This window comes from Pseudophryne corroboree, chromosome 2, assembly GCF_028390025.1.
Source record: "Pseudophryne corroboree isolate aPseCor3 chromosome 2, aPseCor3.hap2, whole genome shotgun sequence".
NCBI classification, from domain to species: Eukaryota; Metazoa; Chordata; class Amphibia; order Anura; family Myobatrachidae; genus Pseudophryne; species Pseudophryne corroboree.
In genome coordinates, this window is record NC_086445.1 from 836,590,565 (window position 1) to 836,614,896 (window position 24,332).

General features: G+C 46.2%; 1 protein-coding gene across 2 annotated transcripts in view; it reads right to left on the reverse strand.

The window, feature by feature from the left end:
- Nucleotides 1-24,332, reverse strand: part of RPS6KA3 (ribosomal protein S6 kinase A3) — a 357,052-nt gene that overhangs the window by 93,340 nt on the left and 239,380 nt on the right. For both annotated transcript variants that reach the window (XM_063955757.1, XM_063955758.1), the window contains one exon: nucleotides 11,458-11,538. In XM_063955757.1, the coding sequence (XP_063811827.1) occupies nucleotides 11,458-11,538 (81 nt within the window). The remainder of the gene's footprint in view (nucleotides 1-11,457; nucleotides 11,539-24,332) is intronic.

Consider the following 24,332-nt stretch of genomic DNA (forward strand, 5'->3'; position numbering starts at 1 on the left):
ACTGTCTCTTCACATTTTAAAAAGTTCCATAATTCCAACCCAGCTGCTATTAAAGCCTTTTGGGGTATACAGGGAATTACCCCTTCATGGAGAGAAAAAGATGTTGAAATAAGACTTGCAAAGGCAGAGATGAGGTGGATCTACATGTTGAAAACACTGTCCCCGGGAGGGCTGAACAGGGACTTTGAACTTAAGTGGTTCCTGTAGATCCCCTCATTCTCTATGATCCTCCTTATTTATTTACCTTTTGTGATATTTATTATTCATTGTAAGATTTTAAAAATAAATCTGTGGAAGTTTTATTAAAATTATGAATTATATCCTGCTGCTATTTCCCTCACTCTTAGATTGTATTTTAACATTTAAAGTTTTTATTCAGATGTTTTTATTATGTTATATCTGATTCTTATTTTATTCTTTTTTGTTATGGGTATGTAATGGATCTACCTCCTATTTGGACTACAATATTGTTGAGAACATTTTAAACTTGGAACTGGACCTGAGAATCTTTGTTTTTCCGCGGAAACCGGCAGGTGGAACGCATAAGGAACTGCTGGAACGCACCTAACTTCCGGTTCCGGTCACGTGACTTCCGGTCGTGGAATTCGGCCGGTGGAATGCATAAGGGACTTCAGGAAGTAGATATTGGAACGCACATGACTTCCGGTTCCGGTCACGTGACTTCCGGTCGCGTCGGAAACCGGTGTTTTCGGCGGGAGGACATTGTTCACATGGACCTGGTTATGTAATTAGGATAGAGGTATAAATATGTGTACTAGTGCCACTCACCACCATGCTTCTGAGGAAGGACCAAGAGTGTCCGAAACGCGTTAAGCAGGTGGTGCTAGCTGATCTCTGGACCGTGGGTGGACTGATCCTGGTACTTCGACTTCCCTGGTACCGCTGTGGTGTCCGGAACCTCCGGTGCTTTCCCTTGTGCCATCTTGGGAGGGTAACTTGTTGTTTTATGATTTCTGTAAGTGTTCTGTGTAAAATAAATATGTTAACCCTGTGAAAAGTGATCTGCACTATGACCTCTTCCTCTTTATTGAGAAAAAGAAGTACTCCATATTATTGAGGCTGTGTGGACAAGGGATCCAAGAACACGAAGTATACACCAATCCAAGATCTGACTCCTGTCCGTTCATAAGGATACTTATGTAAGGACTTATTTTTAGTGTTTGCGCCTACTTTTAACGTTTGTTTTCTTTGTACATAATTTGCTATACCTATCCCCACCTCTCTCAGTTTGTGTAATATGTTCAAGACCAATTAATTTTAGCGTACTGGGATCTCCCTGATGATGATCGAGGAAGTGTCTAGGTATGCTATGGTCCATCCTCTTATTTATAATATTCCGGCGATGTTCCATAAATCTAATCTTCAAGCTACGTGTTGTTCTCCCTCTATATCTTAGATTACATCCACATTGTAAAAGGTAAATAACCCAACTTGTATCACAATTGATGAAACTTTTTATGTTATAGATGTTCCCATCTTTATCTATATCTATAGTCTTTGTTCGGGTCATCACGTGTTTACATGTTGTGCATCGAGTTTTCCCACATTTATAAAAACCATTAGGTTTTGTGGACATCCAGCCCCCTTCTGATCTTCTCTCATCTGTTTTCAGTTGACTTTTTAACATGCTAAGCGCTAATATTGTTTTAAGAGATCTGTTCTTCTTAAAGATGACCTTTGGATGAGAGGGGAGTTCATTTTTTAACAGTGGGTCTTGTTTCAAAATGGTGTAATTACGATTGAATACCTGTTTAATTTCTCTTGATTTATTATTAAACTTAGAAATAAATGCCAAATCACTAGAGAACATATTGGGTTTCTTTTTTTCATCATTAATTAAGGACTCTCTGTCTACTTTTGTAACTTCATCATAAGCTCTTAGAAGTAATTTCTTAGGATATCCTCGGGAGTGAAATGATTAGATCATAGACTGTGCTTGATCGGAGAATAGTTCTTTTTTTAGAGCAGTTGCGTTTGATACGCAACAGCTGTCCCTTAGGGATATTCTCCTTCCAAGGAGCATGATGTGCACTACTAAAATGTAAATATGCATTGCTACTGGTTTATTTTATATAATTGGTGGTTTGGATCTTATTGTCAACAATTTCCAACGTGAGGTCCAAATAGTTTATTTTATATCTGTCAAAAGTGTGAGTGAAAAATAAATTAAAAGTGTTCGTGTTCAGTGAAGTGACAAATTGTGAAGTTGTGAGGGAATCCCCCTCCCAAATAAAAAATAAATCATCAATATACCGGCCATAGAGGACCAGGTGTGCGCCGAGATCCCCCCCCCCCAGATGAGCTGGTCCTCGACCCGGCCCATATAGAGGTTGACATAACTCGGCGCAAACCTGGTCCCCATGGCCGTTCCCATCACCTGTAAATAATAACAATCCAAAAACAAAAAATAATTGTGCTTAAGGATGAAAGTGATGCAATCTAATATAAAGTTCCTGTGGGCCTCTGTTAGGTCCCCATCTCTGATTAATTGTTGTTGAATTGCCTCTATTCCTGATGTATGTGGAATATTGGTATATAGGCTCTGGACGTCCAGGGTGAGGAAAGCATATGTCCGTTTCCAAACCACAGACTGGATAAGTTTCAGAAAATGGGTTGTATCCCGGATGTGGGACCTCAACAGAGGCATACGTGGTTGTAAGTGACTGTCAACGTAAAAAGATAAATTGGACGTGAGGGAATCAATTCCTGAAATTATAGGACGACCTGGGGGTGCTGTGAGGGATTTGTGAATTTATGGAAGATGATAATAAACGGGTGTGATCGGATGTTGAGGGAGTAAAAACAAAAATTCCTCCTTAGAAATAATACCCTCTGTTTGTGCCCTTTCTAATAATGATTGTAGCTCTAGTTTGTAGCCTATCGTAGGATCTTTAGATAACTTTTCATAGAATCTCTTGTCTTCTAGTTGGCGTGAGGCTTCTTTTATATAATCATCCCTATTCTGTATAACTAAACTACCGCCTTTATCGGCTTGTTTTATTACAAGGGAGGTGTCTTTCAATAAGTTATTTAGAGCTTTTTTCTCCCATTTTTTCTCGCTCCTCCCGTCACCATAACGGGAGGAGCGAGGACTTATGACTTTATGACACTATGACGCGGTGAAACCGGAAGTCCGCGCCAGGTCACGTGCTATTATGACGTGGCGGAAACGGAAGTACTTATTAGGTAATAGCGCTAGTCATACTGATAGGGACAACAGTAGAAACAGCTGAGCCATTGGGCAGCAAAGTCATGTGCTGGGAGGGGAAAGGGGGCGATTACTATAGCAACCGATTAGTTTATATCATTGACCAATGGGATTCCCGATGGGTAGAAAATCTACACCATGTGACATAGGTCATGTGATAGGACTTCTGATACTTAATAAAAACTGCTTTTTAACACTTTTATTCATCTCGTTTTTTAGGCAGATTGGTACCATTAAAAGATGTTTGCCTTGCTGCTACTATAAATGTATATATATATATAGTTATTTTGTGATTATGAATGCAATAAAATGTGAACAGGTGTTTTAGGTATGGATAATTGATATCCCTATATAAGAGCCATATGAGCCCAGCATAAGCACCTTTGATAAAGCTGCCAAAACGCCAGCGAAACGCGTTAGGGGACCAGCCTTGACCCTGACACTTTAAAGCCACCTTCAGGATATCTTGACAGCCATTGTCTTTCTGGACATTTCCTATCTATGGACGTGGAAAATTAATACAGGGAAAACCACCAAACATCTGTGTCGGATCGGAGACAGCCTCTGGACCTTCGCTAGGTGGGATACCCGGCCAATCCACTGAATTTTTGGTAACTATACCACAAGAACAATATCCTGGGTGGTGAGGCTAGCTTTCGGAGACGGGGCATCGTCAGTATCAGATAGAGGATCCACTGTAGGGGAGTTGCGCGGAATGGCTCCCGCTTTCTCCCATGCCCGAAGAATACTAGGTTTAGCAGGAGTTTTGCGTTTTCTCTGCGACATATTCGAGTGGGAGAGGAAGGCGTGCAGTGGAAAGGAGTAACAACTCAGTGGGTTGTTGGGCGTAGTCTTGATAAATCACAAAAAGGGCTAGATATCTCACAACCCTGGGAGACCCTTGGACTAAGAGGGAGTCACCCCTATACACTACATGGCTGCGGGATGAATCAGCATAGAAAATGCATTATGGCTGCTGAGCAACGCCTAGAGGGGAGTGGGGAACAACAGCGCGACCCCAATGTTCGCAAGTGCAGGGTAGAAAGTGGATTGGTGGTGCGGCTGGTGGAGCAGCGATAGCCAATACGAGGACACAGTCACGGTAGAACAGCCACAGACCAGCCGAAGACTAGCCTCCGAATACCTGACAGTCGGAGGACTATCCACTGGCTCCTCTACACAAGCCCTATCCTCAATTTTCTCCGTGAAACAGTGCAATTATCCTCACAGAGGAGGGGTCCAGTGAGGGGGGGGGGGGAGACCAGTCCGAGCCGCCTGTAACCCCGCCGGGGACTAAGTGGCTAACAAGAGGCCAGCAGAGGGGGGTTAAGTGGTATGAGATAGCCCTCAGTAAGCTATACGTTGCTATGGAGCTATCAGAAGGAGAGGGAGTCTCAGCCGCGGGGGTGGTGGAGAGGGTACCTGCAACCTCACAGCGAGCCCGTCTGTCAGGGCTGAGGCTATGAGCACTAACGGTGGGAGCCCAAGTGCTGGAGCAGCAGCAGCGCCACCACTACCAGGGAGGCCTGATGTGCGTGTCAGGGGGAGAGCAGCAGGCAGCAAAGGGTCCCAGGCTAGCCCCGTGCGCTGATCTGTGCGTAGCGCCTCGGAGGCCCCACGCAGCGCCGCGTCCCTCTGGAGTCCCGAGCGCTGAAGGGGTGAGAGTTCGGAGGTGTAGACGGCCGCGCGGCAGGGCTCACAGATGGATCCCGGAAGACAAGCGCCGGAGCGAGGTGAAGGCGGCCGCCGTCACCAGCCGGGTCCAGGCAGGCAGAGCAACCTCCGTTTCCCCCAAGTCACAGGGCATCCACGGAGGTAAGATCAGGTCAGAGGGAGGGCAGGACTGACTCAGGGGCCAGCAGTATGCAGCAGGGGACCTCCGGAGACAATGGCGGAGAAAAGTCTCTGAACGGAAGTCAGGCCAAGGTCAACCCCAAACTTCAGGCCCCGGCTCCACACTGACGAGAATGCCGCAGTCCGCAGGAGAGCACGGAGGCACTCCCCAACTCCGCGGGACTCTGTGTGACAACTGTGTGCTGGGAGGGAGCATGGGGGGAGGAGGGGGGGGAGGATAGGACACTCCAGGAGAGGGGGAAACACTGCTGAAATGGGGAAAGGGGTGATACACTCAGGAGCTCCAGGTCAACACGTCTGCTCCCATCAGCAGCTAGGCCACGCCCCCAGTGTCCTTTATTTTTAATACAATACAGCATAACAGATTCACATGAATACATTTCATAGTATATACAGCAGATAAGAACTAGACTGTGGCAGAAATGAATCGGTAACTGGCAGTGCTTTTAGAACGGTGAAAACCAGTTCTAATAATGCAAGTTGTTATTAGTCTCCAGGCTGCTGTCACCTGACTATACAAAATTATAATTTGAAATTGGCACTTTTAAAGAATGACCGTGTTATGGCCGTTGTGGAGTCATGTGATACACACTACAAAAGGAGATCCATAATAAACGTGGATACGAGTTATAGTAACCACATCAAGTTTGGAATTCCTACAAAAAATAGGATTTTAATACCTACCGGTAAATCCTTTTCTCGTAGTCCATAAGGGATATTGGGGAGACTTAGTACAATGGCGTATAGACGGGGTCCAAAGGAGCCAGTGCACTTTAAATTTCTTCACTGGGAGTGCTTGCTCCTCCCCTCTATGCCCCCTCCCACAGGCAGTTATAGGTAAAACAGTGGCCGAAGGTGAAAGGACAGACTTGAGAGAAGGAACATAACAGTAAGTGGTGAGAATTTACACACCAGCACACCACTAACACAAAACAACCAGTAACGGCTGGAAACAACAAACAGCAACAGCTGAACAGGTAACCATAGAAGAGAACCTGCAGAAAAGTCAACACACTGAGGCGGGCGCCCAATATCCCTTATGGACTACGAGAAAAGGATTTACCGGTAGGTAATTAAAATCCTATTTTCTCTAGGATCCATAAGGGATATTGGGGAGAATTAGTACGATGGGGACGTCCCAAAGCCTCCAGAACGGGCGGGAATGTGCGGAGACTTCTGCAGCACCACCTGCCCAAACTGGGTATCCTCTATGGCCAGGGTACCAAACTTTTTTTTACAAAAGTGTTCTTCCCGACCAGGTAGCAGCTCGGCATAGATGCAAGGTCGAGACTCCACGGGCAAGCGCCCTGGAAGAGCACACCCATCTTGTAGAGTGGGCCTTCAGAGACTTAGGAACAGGTAAGGCTGCTGACACATAGGTCTGTTGGTTAGTAAGTCTAAGCCAATGAGCAATGGACTACTTCGAAGCAGGCCAACCCTTTTTCCTAGCATCACAGAGCAAGAACCAGGAATTAGTCTTTCTGATCTGAGCCATTCGCTTGACACAGATCTTCAAGGATCGCACAGCATCCAATGCCTCTGGAGGAGCAGAAGTACCAGAACTTGATGGAACCACAATAGGTTGAGTCAAATGGAATGCAGAGACAACATTCGGCAGGAACTGCTGCCTAGTCCTGAGCTCCGCTCTGTCCTCGTAAAAGACCAAGTAGGGACTTTTACACGATAAGGCACCCAAATCTGAGACACGTCTAGCAGACGCCAGGACCAGTAACATCACCATCTTCCACGTGAGGTACTTGTCTTCTACAGTCACCAGAGGTTCAAACCAGGAGGACTGTAGAAAATCCAACACTACATTCAAATCCCAGGGTGCCGTGGGCGGCACAAAAGGAGGTTGAATGTGAAGTACTCCTTGCAAGAAGGTCTGAACTTCTGGCAATATTGCCAACTTCTTCTGGAAGAAAATTGAGTGGGCCGAAATCTGGACCTTAATGGAACCCCGGCGTGAGCCTTTATCCACACTTGCTTGCAGGAAATGTCCCATGTGGAACTCCGCAGGCGGATACGAGCGTTCCTCGCACCAAGAGACATATCTCCTCCGGATATGATGATAGTGATTTGACGTAATAGGTTTCCTGGCCTCAACCATGGTAGCAATGACTCTTTTGGAAAGGCCCTTGTGAGCTAGGATGTTCCGTTCAACATCCATGCCGTCACACGAAGTCGCCGTAAGTCCGGGTAGACGAATGGTCCTTGTTGTAGAAGATCTCTTCTTAATGGTAGAGGCCAAAGGTCTTCGACGGACATGTCCAGAAGATCCGCGTACCACGCCCTCCAAGGCCAATCAGAATTGCCTGGACTCCCTGATTTCTGATTCGCTTGAGCACCCTAAGGGAGCAACAGAATCGGAGGAAACAGGTAGACCAGCCGGTAAGGCCAAGACGACGTCAGTGCATCCACTGCCCTCGCCTGAGGGTCCATGGTTCGTGAGCAATACCAGTGAAGCTTCTTGTTGAGTTGACAAGCCATCATGTCTATTTGTGGGCAGCTCCACCAGTTGATGATCTGCTGAAACACCTGATGGTGGAGCCCTCACTCCCCCGGGTGGAGATTGTGACGACTCAAGAAGTCAGCTTCTCAGTTGTCCACTCCCGGAATGAAGATTGCCGACTTGCTCTTGCATTTCTTTCCGCCCAGAGGAGTATCTTTGACACCTCTCGCATGCCGGCTCTGCTTTTTGTACCTCCTTGCTTATTGATGTACGCCACCGCTGTGGCGTTGTCCGACTGTACTTAGATCGCATGACCCTTGAGTAGAGGAGAGGCCTGAAGCAGAGCATTGTAGATCGCCCGAAGTTCCAGAATGTTAATCGGAAGAAGGGCTTCGTGTGCTGCCCTGGAACTGAGCCCCTTGGGGGACAGTTCCCCATCCTCTCAGACTCGCATCTGTCGTGAGGAGGATCAAATACTGAATCCCGAAACTCCGGCTTTCCAGGAGATTGGAGGACTGCAGCCACCACAGGAGGGAAATCCTGGCCTGAGGTGAAAGCCATATCATCCGGAGCATCTGTAGATGTGATCCGGACCACTTGCTCAGGAGATCCAATTGAAATGTTCTGGCATGGAACCTCCCATATTGTCTCGTCTTGTATGCGGCAACCATCTTCCCCAACAATCTTATGCAAAGATGGACAGATCCTTGAGCAGGTCGGAGCACCATGCTGACCATCTCCTGAAGTGTTCTCGTCTTGTCCTCCAGGAGGAACACCTTCTGGTCCACAGTATCCAGGAACATCCCCAGGAACAGGATTCGCTGAGTTGGCTCCAGGTGGGACTTCTGTAAATTGAGAATCCACCAATGGTGTGACAGAATTTGGATAGTGCGGTCGATATGGAGCAATAAAAGCTCTATGGATCTTGCTTTTATCAGGAGATCGTCCAGGTAAGGGACAACGTTGACCTGGAGCTGGAACATCATCTCCACCATTACCTTTGTGAATACCCTCGGAGCTGTGGACAGTGCCTGAAACTGGTAGTGATCGTCCAGTAGGGCAAACCTCAGATAAGCCTGATGAGGTGGCCAAATTGGAATATGAAGGTAGGCGTCCTTGATATCCAAGGAAACCATGAATTCCTGTTCTTCCAGGCCCGCAATCACAACTCTTAAGGATTCCATCTTGAACTTGAAAACCCTGAGATAAGGGTTCAAGGACTTTAGATTGAAAATGGGCCTTCATGAAACCGTCTGGCTTCGGTACCACAAACAGGTTGGAGTAATAACCCTTTCCCCGTTGTTGTATTGGTACTGGAACAATGACGTGGTACCAGACGAACTTTTGGATGGCCTGTTGCAACGTAACTTGTGCATCCTTCAAAGCTGGTAAGCTTGATTTGAAAAATCATTGGGGAGGACCACCATCGAACTCCAGCTTGTAAGCTCTGAGAAGTGAGGTCTCTTACCCAGGTATCCTGGCAGGAGCTTTCCCAGATGCGTCTGGAAGTGACGCAGTCGAGCTTCCACCTCGAGATCCCCTCGGGGTGGGTGGGCACCGTCATGCTGAGGACTTAGTGGAAGCAGAACTGGTGCTCTGTTCCTGAGAACCAGTGTTCACAGGTCTTCTTGTCTAACCTCTGGTGCCTCTAGCCGCATTGGAGGCAGCTCTGGCTCTAGATCAAAATCTGTTGTCCAAATAGCATACCAAAAATAACAAAGATATTAAATAAACTGAAGAAAACTCTCTGGAGCTGCAGAGATGTGCATCCTCTCCTGAGGGCACTTTTTTCTAAACTGCCTGTGGGAGGGGGGTAGAGGGGAGGAACCAGTACATCAAGAGAAGAAATATAAAGTGCACCGGCTCCTTTGGACCCCCGTCTATACCCCATCATACTAAGTCTCCCCAATATCCCTTATTAATGCTAGAGAAATATAATATATATATGTTGGTGCCTCGGATCAAGATACAACTCTACACCCCCAATGTTATTCCCTGTGGAATACTAGTGTACCCCGCTGCAGAAAAACATCTACAGGTTTATTCAGGAACGTAATTACTGTACATTTGATTATTGTTATTATATATCACACAAAACGCCAGCAGTGTTTAACTCTTATTTTCACTGTCACAAACATTTAAATATCAGAACCCCACCAGCACAGAAGAGTAATTTCAGACTCTTACCATAAAGATGCGGGAAGACTCCCACTTATATAAAACAAAGACCATACGGGATCCGGTCTCTAGGTCGACACTATCTAGGTCGACCACTATTGGTCGACAGTAACTAGGTTGACATGGTTTCTAGGTCGACGGTCTCTAGGTCGACATGAATTTTTCACGATTTTTTTTAATTTTTTTAACCTTTTCATACTTAACGATCCACGTGGACTACGATTGGAACAGTAATCTTGCCCGAAGCATGGCGAACGAAGCGAGCCATGCGAGGGGACACGGTGCACTAATTGGGGTTCCCGGTCACTCTACGAAGAAAACAACACCAATTTTTTTTTTACAAACTCATGTCGACCTTTTGACCTGTCGACCTAGAGACCCTGTCAACCAATAGTGGTCGACCTAGTTACTATCTACCTTCCATACCACACCCGACCATACATGTACTTTTACTAAGCAGTGATAAGAGCAGGGAAGTGAGCCAGTGGAGAAGTTGCCCCATCAACCAATCAGCAGCTCTGTATAATTTTATAGTATGCAAATTACTATAATGTTACTGAAATGTTGAAATGTTTCTTCAGTGCTGATTGGTTGCCATGGGCAACTTCTCCACTGGCTCACTTCTCTGCGCTTATCACTGCTTAGTAAATGTCCCCCTAGATCTGCAAACCTAAATACCAAATAGCTAGGGAGAAAGCCATGACAATTAGCATCTAATTAAGTAGACACTGTAGACCACAGGTTCTCAAACTCGGTCCACATGACCCCACACGGTGCATGTTTTGCAGGTCTCCTCACAGAATCAAAAGTGAAATAATTAGCTCCACACCTGTGGACATTTTAAAATGTGTCAGTGAGTAATTAATACACCTGCGCACCTGCTGGGTTACCTGCAAAATATGCACTGTGTGGGGTCCTGAGGGCCGAGTTTGAGAACCCCTGCTGTAGACTATTATATGAAAGGACTTCCGTATTTTAAAATTGAGCACATTTTTGTTTTCACCACTATTAACTTTACAATTACCTATTGTTACTGTTTTTGCTTAGTAATAATGCTAGGAGAGGCAATCACGAACTGATTGAAGAATGCACAGAAAACGGATCCACTCCTCAGGGAGGAGAAGGAATGCTTCCGGCATGGAGCTTGTATTTAATTTACTTTTACTTTAAATACAACCAGGTGGCTGAACTTTTATATAGTTATGTTACAAAAATGTTTAATATGAAAGATATACAGCAACAAATGCAATACTAACAAATAGTATCTACATAAAGAAGAAGGACCTCCAGGAGGGTTGGGGAGCCAACAAAATAAAAAGACATGACAGGGAGGCACATTTAAAATGCTAATGGTAATATATAAATAAAAACGAACAACTAGAGAAATCAAAGAATTAAGCATAACTGAAGGTGTAAAAAAAAAAGAAAAGAAAAAAAAAGACCCAAATAAAACTATAAACTGTGTTAGTGCTGCTTTGCAGAACATTAAACTAGTTCGCTCACATTTTTTGTAGCCTTTTATAGTGTGTACATGTATACTAATAATCTACAGAGGTTGTTATCTTCTGTTTTTAGAGCTCATCTCAGTCTGAATTAACTTGTTCTTGTGGGCTAGTAGTTGCTAATTATTTTTACATTTGCATGGAGGATAATTTAACTAGAAGCAGAGGAATTACTTGAGAGCAGGATGTGACATTCTAACAGCTGGTGCTAGTCTATCAGCAGGAACAAAACTATTACTCACCATAGTGCAATTTGACAATAAACGGATGATTAACTTCAACCAAAATATCGCGCTCCATTTTTGTTCTAACACGATCTCGAACTGTAGGTGGAAAAAAGACAGAACTAAACATTTTGGAAGTAACACAATGCGGACATCAACGCCAGGCCTGACGCCGCACAAAAATTACACAGGAAACAAACAAAAATAAATAAATCAGGGTGTGAAATGTCAGATAAGTGTACTTTGTAGTGTACCATCACCATAGCTCTTTAAAACTAGTTATTTTGCCCACTACTGTTAACGGAAGCAATCAAATCATAATAACAGTGTACAGCGTGGATAAATTGAGATAACTGTACAGACAGCACTGATGTAAAGCTAGCTACAGACAGTCCAAGTGCTGAGAGATTGACCACTATCCATTATAGCCATACACGTGGAGATGGTAGCAGTACAATCTCTTTTGGCATCACTCCAGCTTGATGGTGATCAGAAGATCACACTATAGGGGGGTACACACGTTGCGATTCGGGCTCAGCGCGATGTGTGAAGAGTCTGATGTGGGCTTGTCTGTACACGCGCTGCGATGTACGCTAGCCTGATCCTAACTAGACCACAAGGCTCAATGAGAGCCTTGTGATCTAGCCAGATCCAGTCAAGATCTGAGCTGGTGACAGCGACGCGGGGGGCCGCGCATCGCTATTGGGCATGCACACGGAGCAATGTGTGCTTAATTTCTAAGCAATCTAGTCAGACTGCTTAGAAATTAAGCATAAACCGCTACGTGTGTACCTCCCTTAAAGGGGCGTGCACACGTACCGATGTGCATAGAGATGTGTGCTGGGCGATCTAGCACAGAACGCTCAGCAAACATCTCTGTCCCGCTCAGCACACAGTGCGATGTGTGCTGAGCGAGGGGGTGCAATCTACAGTCAGCGATAGTGACACGCGGGGGCCACGCATCGCTATGGGGCATACACACGGTGAGATCCATGCTTAATTTCTAGTCAGATTGTTTAGAAATGAAGCATTCATCTCTCCGTGTGTACCCCCCTTAAGACAGGGTCATATGCTATGCGGCTGTGGTACAAAATGTCGCCATTCAGAATATCTGCATGGTCTTAAAGTCAACACTCGACATTCACAATGTCAAGAAAATGACCATGTCAACATAGAGTGTGTTGAAATTTCTTGGGCAATGACTGCATATGTGCCATGCGGCATTTAGGAAAATTCCCTGTCATAGGTACTTTCAATGTGGTGACACTGGAGAATTGACATTTTAACAAATGTATCTTAGTCTGAATTTCCAGGACTGGGGAAAATATCCCATGTTAGATCTGAATTCAGAAGAATACTTACCTGGGGTAAAGTGCTGCTGTGTACACACACACATCAAGGGAATTCTCTGAATAGACTGACTAAAGGACCAGCAGGAGTCAATAATTGTCATGCTTGTAAACCCCTGGCACCTTCTCTTACTTTAATACACAACTGATATTTGTAATGTTGATGACTAAGCTATAAGGTTGGAAAATAAGAAAAATGCTGTTGATTTCCCTATTACAGCTCCATCTCCACTCCTAGGAGATTCATTAGAGGACTAACTGGATGCTTTCTTGATAGCAACCTGTATGCTACATTAGATCTTGCAATATGTTATAATTAAACCCCTGATATAACGGTGTTACTTTTTTAAATCCTACAAGAAATAAGAGTAGTCTGATGGGTGTATATTAACAGATGAAGAACACTTCAAGTCTTTACAAGATTAAAGACTGAAGTGTTCTACAAAGAGGTACAGTCAAAAAAAAAACAAAACATGCATTTTAATGTTAAATATTACTAAATGGAGGTTAAACAACGTACTAAAAAATTCGCAATTAAGTTGGAATTGCCTCGTGTGCAGGAATTTCAAGAGCATTTTATGGTGCAGACATTGTGACCTGTGGATAATAGTCACATGAAGGGGATGATTGGATGGAATCAGTTATTCAGGTGTTGAGCTCACTGTTTAGATGCCAGAAATGGCCTTATTTTCATACTATGAATCTGATTACATTTGATAAATTCTAATGATGGTTTTGTGGGGAAGGGCAGAATGTCTGGTCATTAGAAGATATCACTGCATCTCTATGTGTGTGGTTTTACACAGCATTCATGTGTGACTGATTTCTCAGTCTTTCTTCAACTAATTACACTTGCTTACGATACAATTCTTAGACCAGTGGTTCTCAAACTCGGCCTTCAGGACCTCACACAGTTCACGATTTGCAGGTCACCCAGCAGGTGCACAGGTGCACATTACTCACTGGCACATTTTAAAACATACACAGGTGGAGCTCATTATCTCGCTTGCACTTCTGTGAGGAGACCTGGAAACATGAACTGGTTGAGATCCTGAGAACAGAGTTTGAGAACCTGTGTCTTAGACCAGTGGTTCTCAACCTCGGTCCTCAAGTACCCCCAACGGTTCATGTTTTCTAGGTCTTTTCACAGGATTGCAAGTGAAATAATTTGCTCCACCTGTGGGTCTTTAATAATGTGTCAGTGAGTAATGAATACACCTGTTCAACTGCTAGGTGACCTGGAAAACATGAACTGTTGGGGGACCTTGAGGACAGAGGTTGAGAACCACTGTCTTAGACAACGCTTTACTGACAAGCTAATGAAATTCAAGGGAAGCATCTAGAGTAGGGGTGGGCAAAATACGGCCCGCGGGCCGGATGCGGCCCGCAAACCGATCCTGCCCGGCCCACTGCCTCCCACCAGCAAGTAATGACAAGTAGCCCGACCGGCTGAGCTGCTTGTCATTGCTCTGCACTGCAGTACCTCCTAGCTGCCGGCGGCGCCTCTCTCCCCTGCTGCGTTGTAGCAGCCTCCTCCAGAGTCCCCAGTGACAACGGCTGTGTTCAGCCGAAAAGGGGGCGGAGCTGTGCGCCGATGAGGGGGCGGGGCTACACGGGACCTCAGGGGGCGGAGCTACACGGGACAAGAGGCAGACTGGTACAGATCCATCCTTCCTGCCACTGCCAGCCAGATCAGTAAGTAAATGGGAAAAGTGAAAGAAAGTGTGTGTGTGTGTGTGTGTGTGTGAGTGATAGTGTGTGTATATTTGTGTGTGCGGGCAGTGGCGTCAGACTTTTTTTTAGGTTGCGGGGAGAGAACTTTAGCTCTCGCTGTACCATCCCCTCCTGTGTTCTGTCACCATGTCACCCCCGTGTTCTGTTACGTGTCACCCCCCCATGTTCTGTCACCGTGTCACCCCTGTGTTCTGTCACAGTGTCACCCCCCCCGTGTTCTGTCACTCCCCCCATGTTCTGTCACTGTGTCACACACCCCGTGTTCTGTCACTGTCACCCCCCGCCGTGTTCATCACTGTCAACCCCACCGTGTTCTGTCACCGTGTCGCCAAGAGGCATCACCCGGTGCGCACTCTGTACTATTACACCCCCCCTCCCCCCACTTGGGCTGCGTGGCGCCTGAAAAGGGGATGTGACGTAATTTTGAAGGGTCGTGGCCTGGCGGGTCTTTTCTCTTTCGCTCTGGGGGCATGTCCAGCTTCCCCAAAGATGCTGGCTGACCCCGGAGACTGGACTGTGTGTGTGCCGGGTCTTATCTGTGACAGGAGCCGAGTGCTGCAGGAGATTATCTCACTGCAGCACTCGGCTCCTGTCACAGCAGAAGAGCTGGCACTTTGGTGTCACCCCGTCCGAGGGGGACACCCGATTGCCGGTCGCACTCCCCGCACCCGCCTTCTGACACCACTGGTGTCACCCCCCATGTTCTGTCACTGTCACCCCCACCGTGTTCTGTCACTGTGTCACACCCCCCGTGTTCTGTCACTGTGTCACCTCCACCATGTTCTGTCACCCCCCCCCGTGTTCTATCACTGTGTCACACCTTTCCCCAGGGGCTATAAGACACTGGATAATTTGCTTGCTGCGCAATAATTATCCTAAATAAAATGTTAATGTGTGGGGCTCTACCTGCTGTAATGTGTAAAAGGGGGCTCTACCTGCCGCAATGTGTGTAAAAGGGGGCTCTACCTGCCGTAATGTGTGTAAAAGGGGGCTCTACCTGCTGTAATGTGTGTAAAAAGGGTCTCTACCTGGTGTAATGTGTGTAAGTGGCGCTGTGTGGCACAATTTGAATAATGGAGACTATTGTGCAGCCTTATATGAATCTGTATTATTTTTTGCCCACACCTCTTCCACATGAAGCCACGTCCCTATATTTTTGTCAAGTGGGGGGAGATGCTATTTTGTTTGTGGCCCTCGGATACTGACAGGAAATGTGAAATGGCCCCTCAGCTGAAATAGGATTTTGGTACTTACCAGGTAAATCCTTTTCTTTGAATCCATAGGGGGCACTGGAGTACTCTTGGGATATGGACGGCTTCCACCGGAAGAAGGCACTGAATAAATTAATTTTTGAGACTACTCCTCCCCTCCATATCCTCGAGCACTTCAGTGTTTTTTACTGAGCCGAACAGGATCGATAGAGAGATTGACAAAAGGAGAATTACCTATAATCTCACGGACAACAATAAAGTTGACACAAAACGTAACAGACAACTAAACAGTTGACACCCTAACTGATTAACCTTTGTTAAATTTAAACCAGTCGTGAAAGTGTGTTACCATAAGAACCACTGAACTTCCTAAAACAGATAAACTGCTCTGGGTGGGCGTCCAGTGCCCCCTATGGATTCAAAGAAAAGGATTTACCTGGTAAGTACCAAAATCCTATTTTCTTTTTCATCCACTAGGGGTCACTGGAGTACTCTTGGGATGTACCAAAGTTTCCTCCGTGGCGGGAGAGCTGTTTGGCACCTGTAACACTAAACGGCCAAAGCTAGATGCTGATGCCGCGAACGTATCAAACTTGTAAAAGCGCACAAACGTGTGCACTGAAGACCAAGTAGCCGCACGGCAAAGCTGTGTCGTAGAAGCCCCACGACTCGCTGCCCATGACGTTCCCACAGAACGTGTGGAATGAGCTGTTACTGATGTAGGTGGCTGTAACCTAGCATGAAGGTAAGCCTGACGTATGGTCAGTTTGATCCATCTGGATAAGGTCTGCTTAGAGGCTGGCCAACCCCTCTTAGCCGCATCATAGAGAACGAACAACGTATCCGTCTTACGAACCGTAGACGTTCGGGATACATAGACGCGTAATGCGCGAACCACATCCAACGTTTCAGCACTCTCTGTTAATACCGGAACTACTATTGGTTGATTGATGTGAAAAGACGACACTACCTTTGGTAGAAAAGCGGGATTCGTCCGAAGTTCCGCTCTGTCATCATGAAAAACTAAATACGGTGACTTGCACGACAAGGCACCCAGATCTGAAACACGCCTAGCCGAAGCTAAGGCTAAAAGAAAAATCGTTTTCCAAGTGAGAAATTTAATATCCACTTGTTGTAAGGGTTCAAAGTAATCGGACTGTAAGAAATCTAAAACCAGATTCAAGTCCCATGGTGCTGTAGGTGGAATGAAAGGAGGCTGTATCCTCATTACACCCTGTAGAAACGTATGTATTGACGGCAACGAGGCCAATTTCCTTTGAAAGTAAATTGACAACGCAGATACCTGCACCTTTAGTGTGGAAAGACGTAGTCCTCCATCTAACCCCATCTGTAAAAATAACAAAAAACGGGATAAATTAAAAGATGATGTCGGAAACTTCCGAGCTTCACACCAACCTATATAAGTACGCCAGATTCTGTAATAATGAGCTGCCGTAACCGGCTTCCTAGCTCGTACCATGGTTGGTATAACAGACTCCGGAATGCCCTCTCTTCTCAAGATGGCCTTTTCAACAGCCACCCCGTCAAACGCAGCCGCGCTAAATCGGGGTAAAGGAACGGACCTTGTTGTAACAGGTCCGGACGTAGTGGGAGTGGCCACGGATCGTCTGCGAGTAAACCGAGGAGATCCGAGAACCAAGTTCTCCGAGGCCAATGAGGCGCTTATTAGTATGACTGTGACGGACCCTCTCTTGATCCGTTTTAGCAACAGCGGGAGCAGCGGAAACGGTGGAAACAGATACACGAGGCTGTACGGCCACGCGGCTGTGAGAGCATCCACCGCCACTGCCCTTGGATCTCTTGTTCTGGACACATATCGTGACACCTGATGATTGTGGCGGGATGCCATCAGATCCACCTGAGGGTAACCCCACCTCTGGATCAACATCTGAAACACTTCTGGATTTAATGCCCACTCTCCTGGATGAAAATCCCGACGACTGAGAAAATCTGCCTCCCAGTTGTCCACTCCCGGAATGAACACTGCCGACAATATCACCTGGTGATATTCGGCCCATCTGAGGATCCGAGCTACTTCCCGCATTGCCATGCGGCTTCTCGTTCCTCCTTGTTTGTTTATGTATGCGACTGCCGTCGCATTGTCTGACTGCACCTGAACAGTCTGAAAACGAAACATGTACACTGCTTGTCTTAGAGCATTGTAAATCGCCCTGAGTTCCAGAACATTTATGGATAGCGATCTTTCGTGATCTGCCCAGAGGCCCTGGAGCCGATAACTCTGAACTACAGCTCCCCAACCTCTGAGACTTGCGTCTGTTGACAGAATTATCCAATTCACGACGCCGAATCGTCTCCCTGCAGATAGATTGTGTATTTTTAACCACCAGAGAAGAGACACCCTGACTTGTGGCGACAATCTCACCCTGTGGTGCATCTGCAGATGTGATCCCGACCATTGCGCTAACACCTCCAGTTGAAACGGACGTGAGTGAAATCTTCCGAACTGAAGTGCTTCGAAAGCCGCCACCATTGTGCCTAAAAGGCGAATGCACAAATGTACTGAGACTGTGCGTGGCTTGAGCACTAATTGCACCAGATGACGAATGACCTGTACTTTCTGTTGTGGCAGGTAAACCTTTTGATTTACTGTATCGAGAATCATCCCTAGGAATTGAAGTCGTTGACACGGAATTAGATGTGATTTCTTTAAACTGACTATCCAACCGTGCTGAACTAGTACATTGTACGTTAGCAAAGCATGCTGGAGAAGCAATTGTTGAGACGGAGCCTTTATGAGTAGATCGTCCAAATACGGAACAATTATTACTCCTAGGGACCTGAGATGAGCTATCATCACGGACATTACCTTGGTGAATACCCGAGGCGCTGATGAGAGGCCAAACGGCAGAGCCTGAAACTGGTAATGGTCTCGCCTTATTGCAAACCTTAAGAAACTCTGGTGAGGTGGCCAAATCGGAATGTGTAAGTACGCATCTTTGAGATCCAGTGCAATCATGAATTCCTGTGGCTCTAACCCTGCAATTACTGACCTGAGAGATTCCATCTTGAATCTGTGGTAAGTGACGTAATGATTGAGACCTTTTAGGTTCAATATTGGCCTGACTGAGCCATCTGGTTTTGGTACCAGAAACAGACTGGAATAATAACCCTGCCCCTGTTCCTGCACGGGGACCGGAATTACAACTGCAGCATTCAGCAGAGACTGAATGGCAACCTGCAGAACTGCTTTCTTGTCGTCCGACACAGGCAGTCCTGTCGTGAAAAATCTTCCTGTCGGAAGATAATCGAACTCTATTTTGTAACCCTCTAATACTAAATTGCGGATCCACCCATCTGTGGACGTCTGCAGCCACGCCCCCTGAAAGCTCTGAAGGCGTGCTCCCACAATTGGAGATCCGAGATGGGCTGGGAGCCCGTCATGCCACTGGTTTGTTAGTGGTCTTAGTGTCTTGACGACGTGCATTGGATTGTCGGGCACTACGTCCCCGACCTCTTCTACCAGGCGTGACTGCTCCTGTGCCCTGCCCACGAAAGGGCTGAGTTCTAAAGGATTTGAACGCCGGACCAGAATATTTCCGTTTAGGTATAGTTGTAGGCGATGGAAGAAACACAGACTTTCCTCCAGTAGCCTCAGAAATCCATTTGTCCAATTCAGGACCGAAAAGCTTCTCGCCATCATAAGGCAATGCCTCTATACCTTTTTTAACCTCCGTCTCCGCCTGCCAAGAACGCAGCCAAAGTGCTCGTCGAACTATGACTAGCGATGAGGACAGGCGAGAAGTAAGCTGACAGACGTCAGTAGAAGCTGTACATAGATATTCAGCAGCTTCCCAGATTTGATCCGCGAGAAGTATAAGATGGTCATCTTGCAGAGCCGACTTGAGCTCTTTTATCCATACCATTAATGCTTTAGTAACCCAAATGCCAACCAACCCAGGTCTCAGCAGCACTCCAGCTGCTGTATACATGGACCTTAGCATAGCCTCTATTTTACGATCTGCAGGGTCTTTAAGCGTAGTAGCAGTTGGTACTGGTATGGTTAACTTCCTTGTAAGTTTAGATACGGATGAATCCACCGATGGTGGGTTCTCCCATGTAGCTGTCATGGACTCTGGAAACGGGTAACTCGATTTAAATCTACGAGGTATAGAAAACCGTTTATCCGGATTCTTCCGTGTTTCCAGTAACATTTTATTAAGAGATTCCGAAATAGGGAAACACATCGGAGATCTCTGTCGTTTAGTAAAGACTACCTCATCATTCGTCAGGGGCTCCTCAGTTTCCGTAAACTCCAGCGACTGACGTACTGCTCTGATGAGATTATCAATACCTGGGCTGTCAAAATCGTCACTATCTGACTGTTGGTCTATTTCGCCCTCCTCATACTCATGTTCAGTGAGGTCTAGTATCCCAGAGACTGGAAAATTATTAGGAAAAGGAAACTTATCTTTTCCACTCAAGGTGGACCTCTGACCAGATTGAGACTCCCCTGGTAACTCAAATGGTCTCATTTTAAACTCAGATCTTGCCGCCTCTCTTTCTTCACGAGAGGCGGCCAGCTCTGATTGTAAACCAACTAATACATCTGCAAGTAAAGCCCATGGAGGGTCCAGAGATGCTGGCTTTACTTCTGTGGAAATCGTATTTGTGGCTGTATTAACAACACATGCTGTACATGTGGTGGATCCATCAGGCAACACACTCTTACAGACATGACATGAAAAATGTTTCTTAGATTTTGCTGGTGTCTTACTCATTATAAAGACAGACAATACAAACTACACACAGACAGTCTGCACGACTCAGTAATAACACCAAAGTTCCTTGTATATATCAGGCAAGTGCAGTGCCTGCCAGCAATAAGAAAACTGACCCCCAAATTCCCCTAGTACCACTCTTAAGCCGAGATGTAATATAGGAATCCTGGAACAGACAGGAGAACATTAAACATGTTAAGTACCAAGTTTTTCTACAAAGCTTAACACTGCCAATACTGCTAATGTCTCCCCCCACCCCCACGACCTCCGTGTACAGCACCGGGTCGGGGCCTGCGGAACTTTGCATAGGGCCGTGTGAGCGGCCTGTACCTGTATGCCAAGGCAGCGGGGAACTCCTCGGCTGCTGCGGGCGGTCAGCGGGAGCAGAGAGCGTACTGCATAGAGCCGTGGAGCGGCCTATGCACACGCGCTCCCGGCCCGCCACACACAGCATAGAGTGGAGTGGCCTCCTGTGTAGCCAGGCAGCGGGGAACATATCGGCTGCTGCGGCGCAGGGAGCAGCGGTCTGCTAGGTAACTTAAGATGCTGGGAGCGGCGGAGAGTGAGAGCGCGCTGCATAGAGCCGTGAAGCGGCCTATGCACACGCGCTCCGGGCAGCGGTCGTTAGTGAGTGAAACATGCCCAATACAATCCCCAACAGTGGGGCGGCAGCATAAGCTGACCGCCCCTACCCAACATACCTGGACCGTAACAAAAGTCTATGACGGGGCTTCTCATCCAAGCTCCGTCCAGCTTTTTGCAGGCAGCCTGCAGGTGGAGTGAGGGAGCTCTTTACAGAGAGGTCCGACACTCACGGCTGTTCTCAGCCGCTTCCACTGTCCCTGACCCACGCCTGTTAGAAGGGGGGAAAGGACGTGGAAATCCTTGAAAGGAAAAAAAAAAAAAAACTTAGAAAAAATTCCAATACTTTGTGGACGAGCTCCACTATGCCTTCTAACTGTGTCGAGCACAGAAAAAACACTGAAGTGCTCGAGGATATGGAGGGGAGGAGTAGTCTCAAAAATTAATTTATTCAGTGCCTTCTTCCGGTGGAAGCCGTCCATATCCCAAGAGTACTCCAGTGACCCCTAGTGGATGAAAAAGAAAATTGCCCACCCCTGATCTAGAGGCAAGACATCTGCCACTTACAAAATTACACCTGTCTGCAAACTTATCCACACAAAACAGACAACCAACGCAGAGATGTATGAACATTTAGCACAAAGGAGTAAGCGAGAGAAAACACACCCCTCCAGCGATACCCGCAAGCCACAAAGCACATAAGCATTAGGGCTGATGCACTGTCTCTTGCCTGGCCCCAATGTGCATGCGCGAGATCTCACAAATATCGTAAAGGCCTAGTATACAGACAGACTGTACACACACATCTGCAGGAAAGCCTGCTAATATGTGGAAAAGCAATAAGCCATAAAAGTCCAATTATTATTAAGCAACCTTTAGATGATATATATCGCCACACAATAGTATTTGTCACGTCTGAGGATTCTTGTGGATCCGGATTTGGGGAAGATGATTCTGGTGCACTTGGATCTCTGAATGACAAATGAGCGGGACGGATGAAGGTCTTGCGCATTTATTACTTGGAATAGTTTAACAGAGTTTGCAAAAGACAGTTGAATAGAGATACTACTGTAGGTTAGCGGGTGGCTGAGGATACCGGAACCGAGACCCAGTACTTTAAGAAATCCCGAAGGCTGGTTACTGCGGCGTCCAGAACAGGTAGCTGGGTAGGACACGGGAACAGAGTCGGCAGTCTGCGTAAGGCTATATCAGGCGGCTTGGGTAATTTGCTGTAACAAGAACCTGACACTGGAGATGCAGCGGGAGCACAGAGAACTAGCTTCACAGATACTGTGAAAGACGTTGCACTGGCAATTTCCCTCCTCCAGGCCTTCCTGTCTTATAGCAGCTGCTCAGAGCTAATTGCCCACAGGGAAGTGATAAATTGGTGGAGTGTAGGCAAGACAGGCTTTTTGCCCACATCCAAGATGGCCACCAGGAACACAGCCCAGCCTGTTCACAGAAGCCCTGCTCCACAGCAGCACTGCTAACCCATGCCGGAGGAACATGCTGCCAGTCTGCTGAGCTGCCAACCAGTGCCCCTGCCTGTTCTCCCAGCACACCCTGCCCGACGCCAGCAGCACGCACCTCCGCCAGCTGGACCTCTCCAAAGGGACCGGACAGGTAAGAGCCGGCTCCTCTGCACAGTCTCCCGCCGGACCGTGACAGTATTGCCATGACAAAATTAGATGTTTGCAGATACTGTACCCAACCCTGGGCCTCAAGGCACACTAACAGTGCAGTTTTAGTGATATCCATGCTGTAGCTAATTAAGTCACCTGTGCTCAAGCATGGATATCACTAAACATGCAAAGAAAATATATAAAATTATATCTAAACAGGCGCTACTCTGAGAAGGTTTTCCTAGCAGCTGTTTTTATGAGGTAGTCACTCCCCACAATACATATATAGAACAAAAAAGAATAGTGAACAGCGCTAACTTAATTGTATACAGTACATTAAAAAGAACAAGGTAATCTAAAAACCTTCATTTTTTGATAAAAATATGTATAATCATTAACACCCCCAAATTTACAAAGCTGGAGTTCACATGTGCATTCCAGCTAAAAGAATCGCTAAAACATACAGCATTCATATAATATCCTCTCTCCAAAGTCAAATATCAGGGACTGTGGGCTACAGTCCATATATAAGTGTGGTCACGGACCAATGGCAATGGTCCTGGATGATTTTATGCATATAGTTACCAGTCCCAAGGTATTTATGAAGGGAAGAATCCTCCTCGTGTTGAGCCTTTAATAGCAGAATTTCACCAGGATTGCAGTGGTGTACAGCACGATCAATGGTCCCCTTTAACCTTTGTGGTTTGGATCAGAAGTGACCTGGATCATCCAATAGATGGTAGATAGAATCGGAGTCCACAGAGTCCCTTAGACCGGAGAGGGGCAAAGCTGACGCGTTTCACTGTCTACAGACAGCTTTTTCAAAACTAAACGTGCACTGTTAGGGCGGGATTTAAATCTTCAATTGCCCCCGATCTCCCGTCTAAAGTGATGGGAGATCGCGGGGCGATACTCTAATGACCCCCGTTTTCACACTGATCGCGCCCATAAGAGACGGGTTTAGCTGCGTACAGCAGCTAAACCCGACTTAAGAAAAGGGTCACTTTTCACTGGGGGGTGGCGAGCTGAAATGCTGATATCGCACCCATCGGCAGAAACATTTGAATACTGCCGGCGGGTGCGATGGGGTCGGGAGGGGAGTTGAAAGATTTGAAACTCCCCCTTAGTGTGCCTTGAGGACCGAGGCTAGAAATACCAGCTGTAGAGAAAAGTGTTTTTCTCAGTCATCTGCTTTGATAAAGGTGGATGTTCTCTGTATGTGTCAAATAGTGCTGGTTAGAGCGCATCTGAGACTGATCACCTTTTTTGTACATATCCTGCTAGGTTACTGTTATTTCTATATAAAAATCATGACTGAACTTTTAAACTGCAAACACAGCACATTTAACATATTTTGTCAATGCCTCAAAAGACTATTTACAGGAACAAACAGATATTTGGAGAGTATCATGGACATGATGGCTGATTTTGGTTACATCCGGAGATTCCACATTGGAACTTTTCTCAGATCAGGAGGAGAAACGGACTGTGCAAGAAAATGTAATCAAATATATAATGTAATATTTATCTGCTTATTCATAGAATATAGTAGAAGTCTCTTTATACCAACAAGACAAAATTATACTAGAAACAAAATCTACACACAATTTATATATAATATGTAAAACACATAAA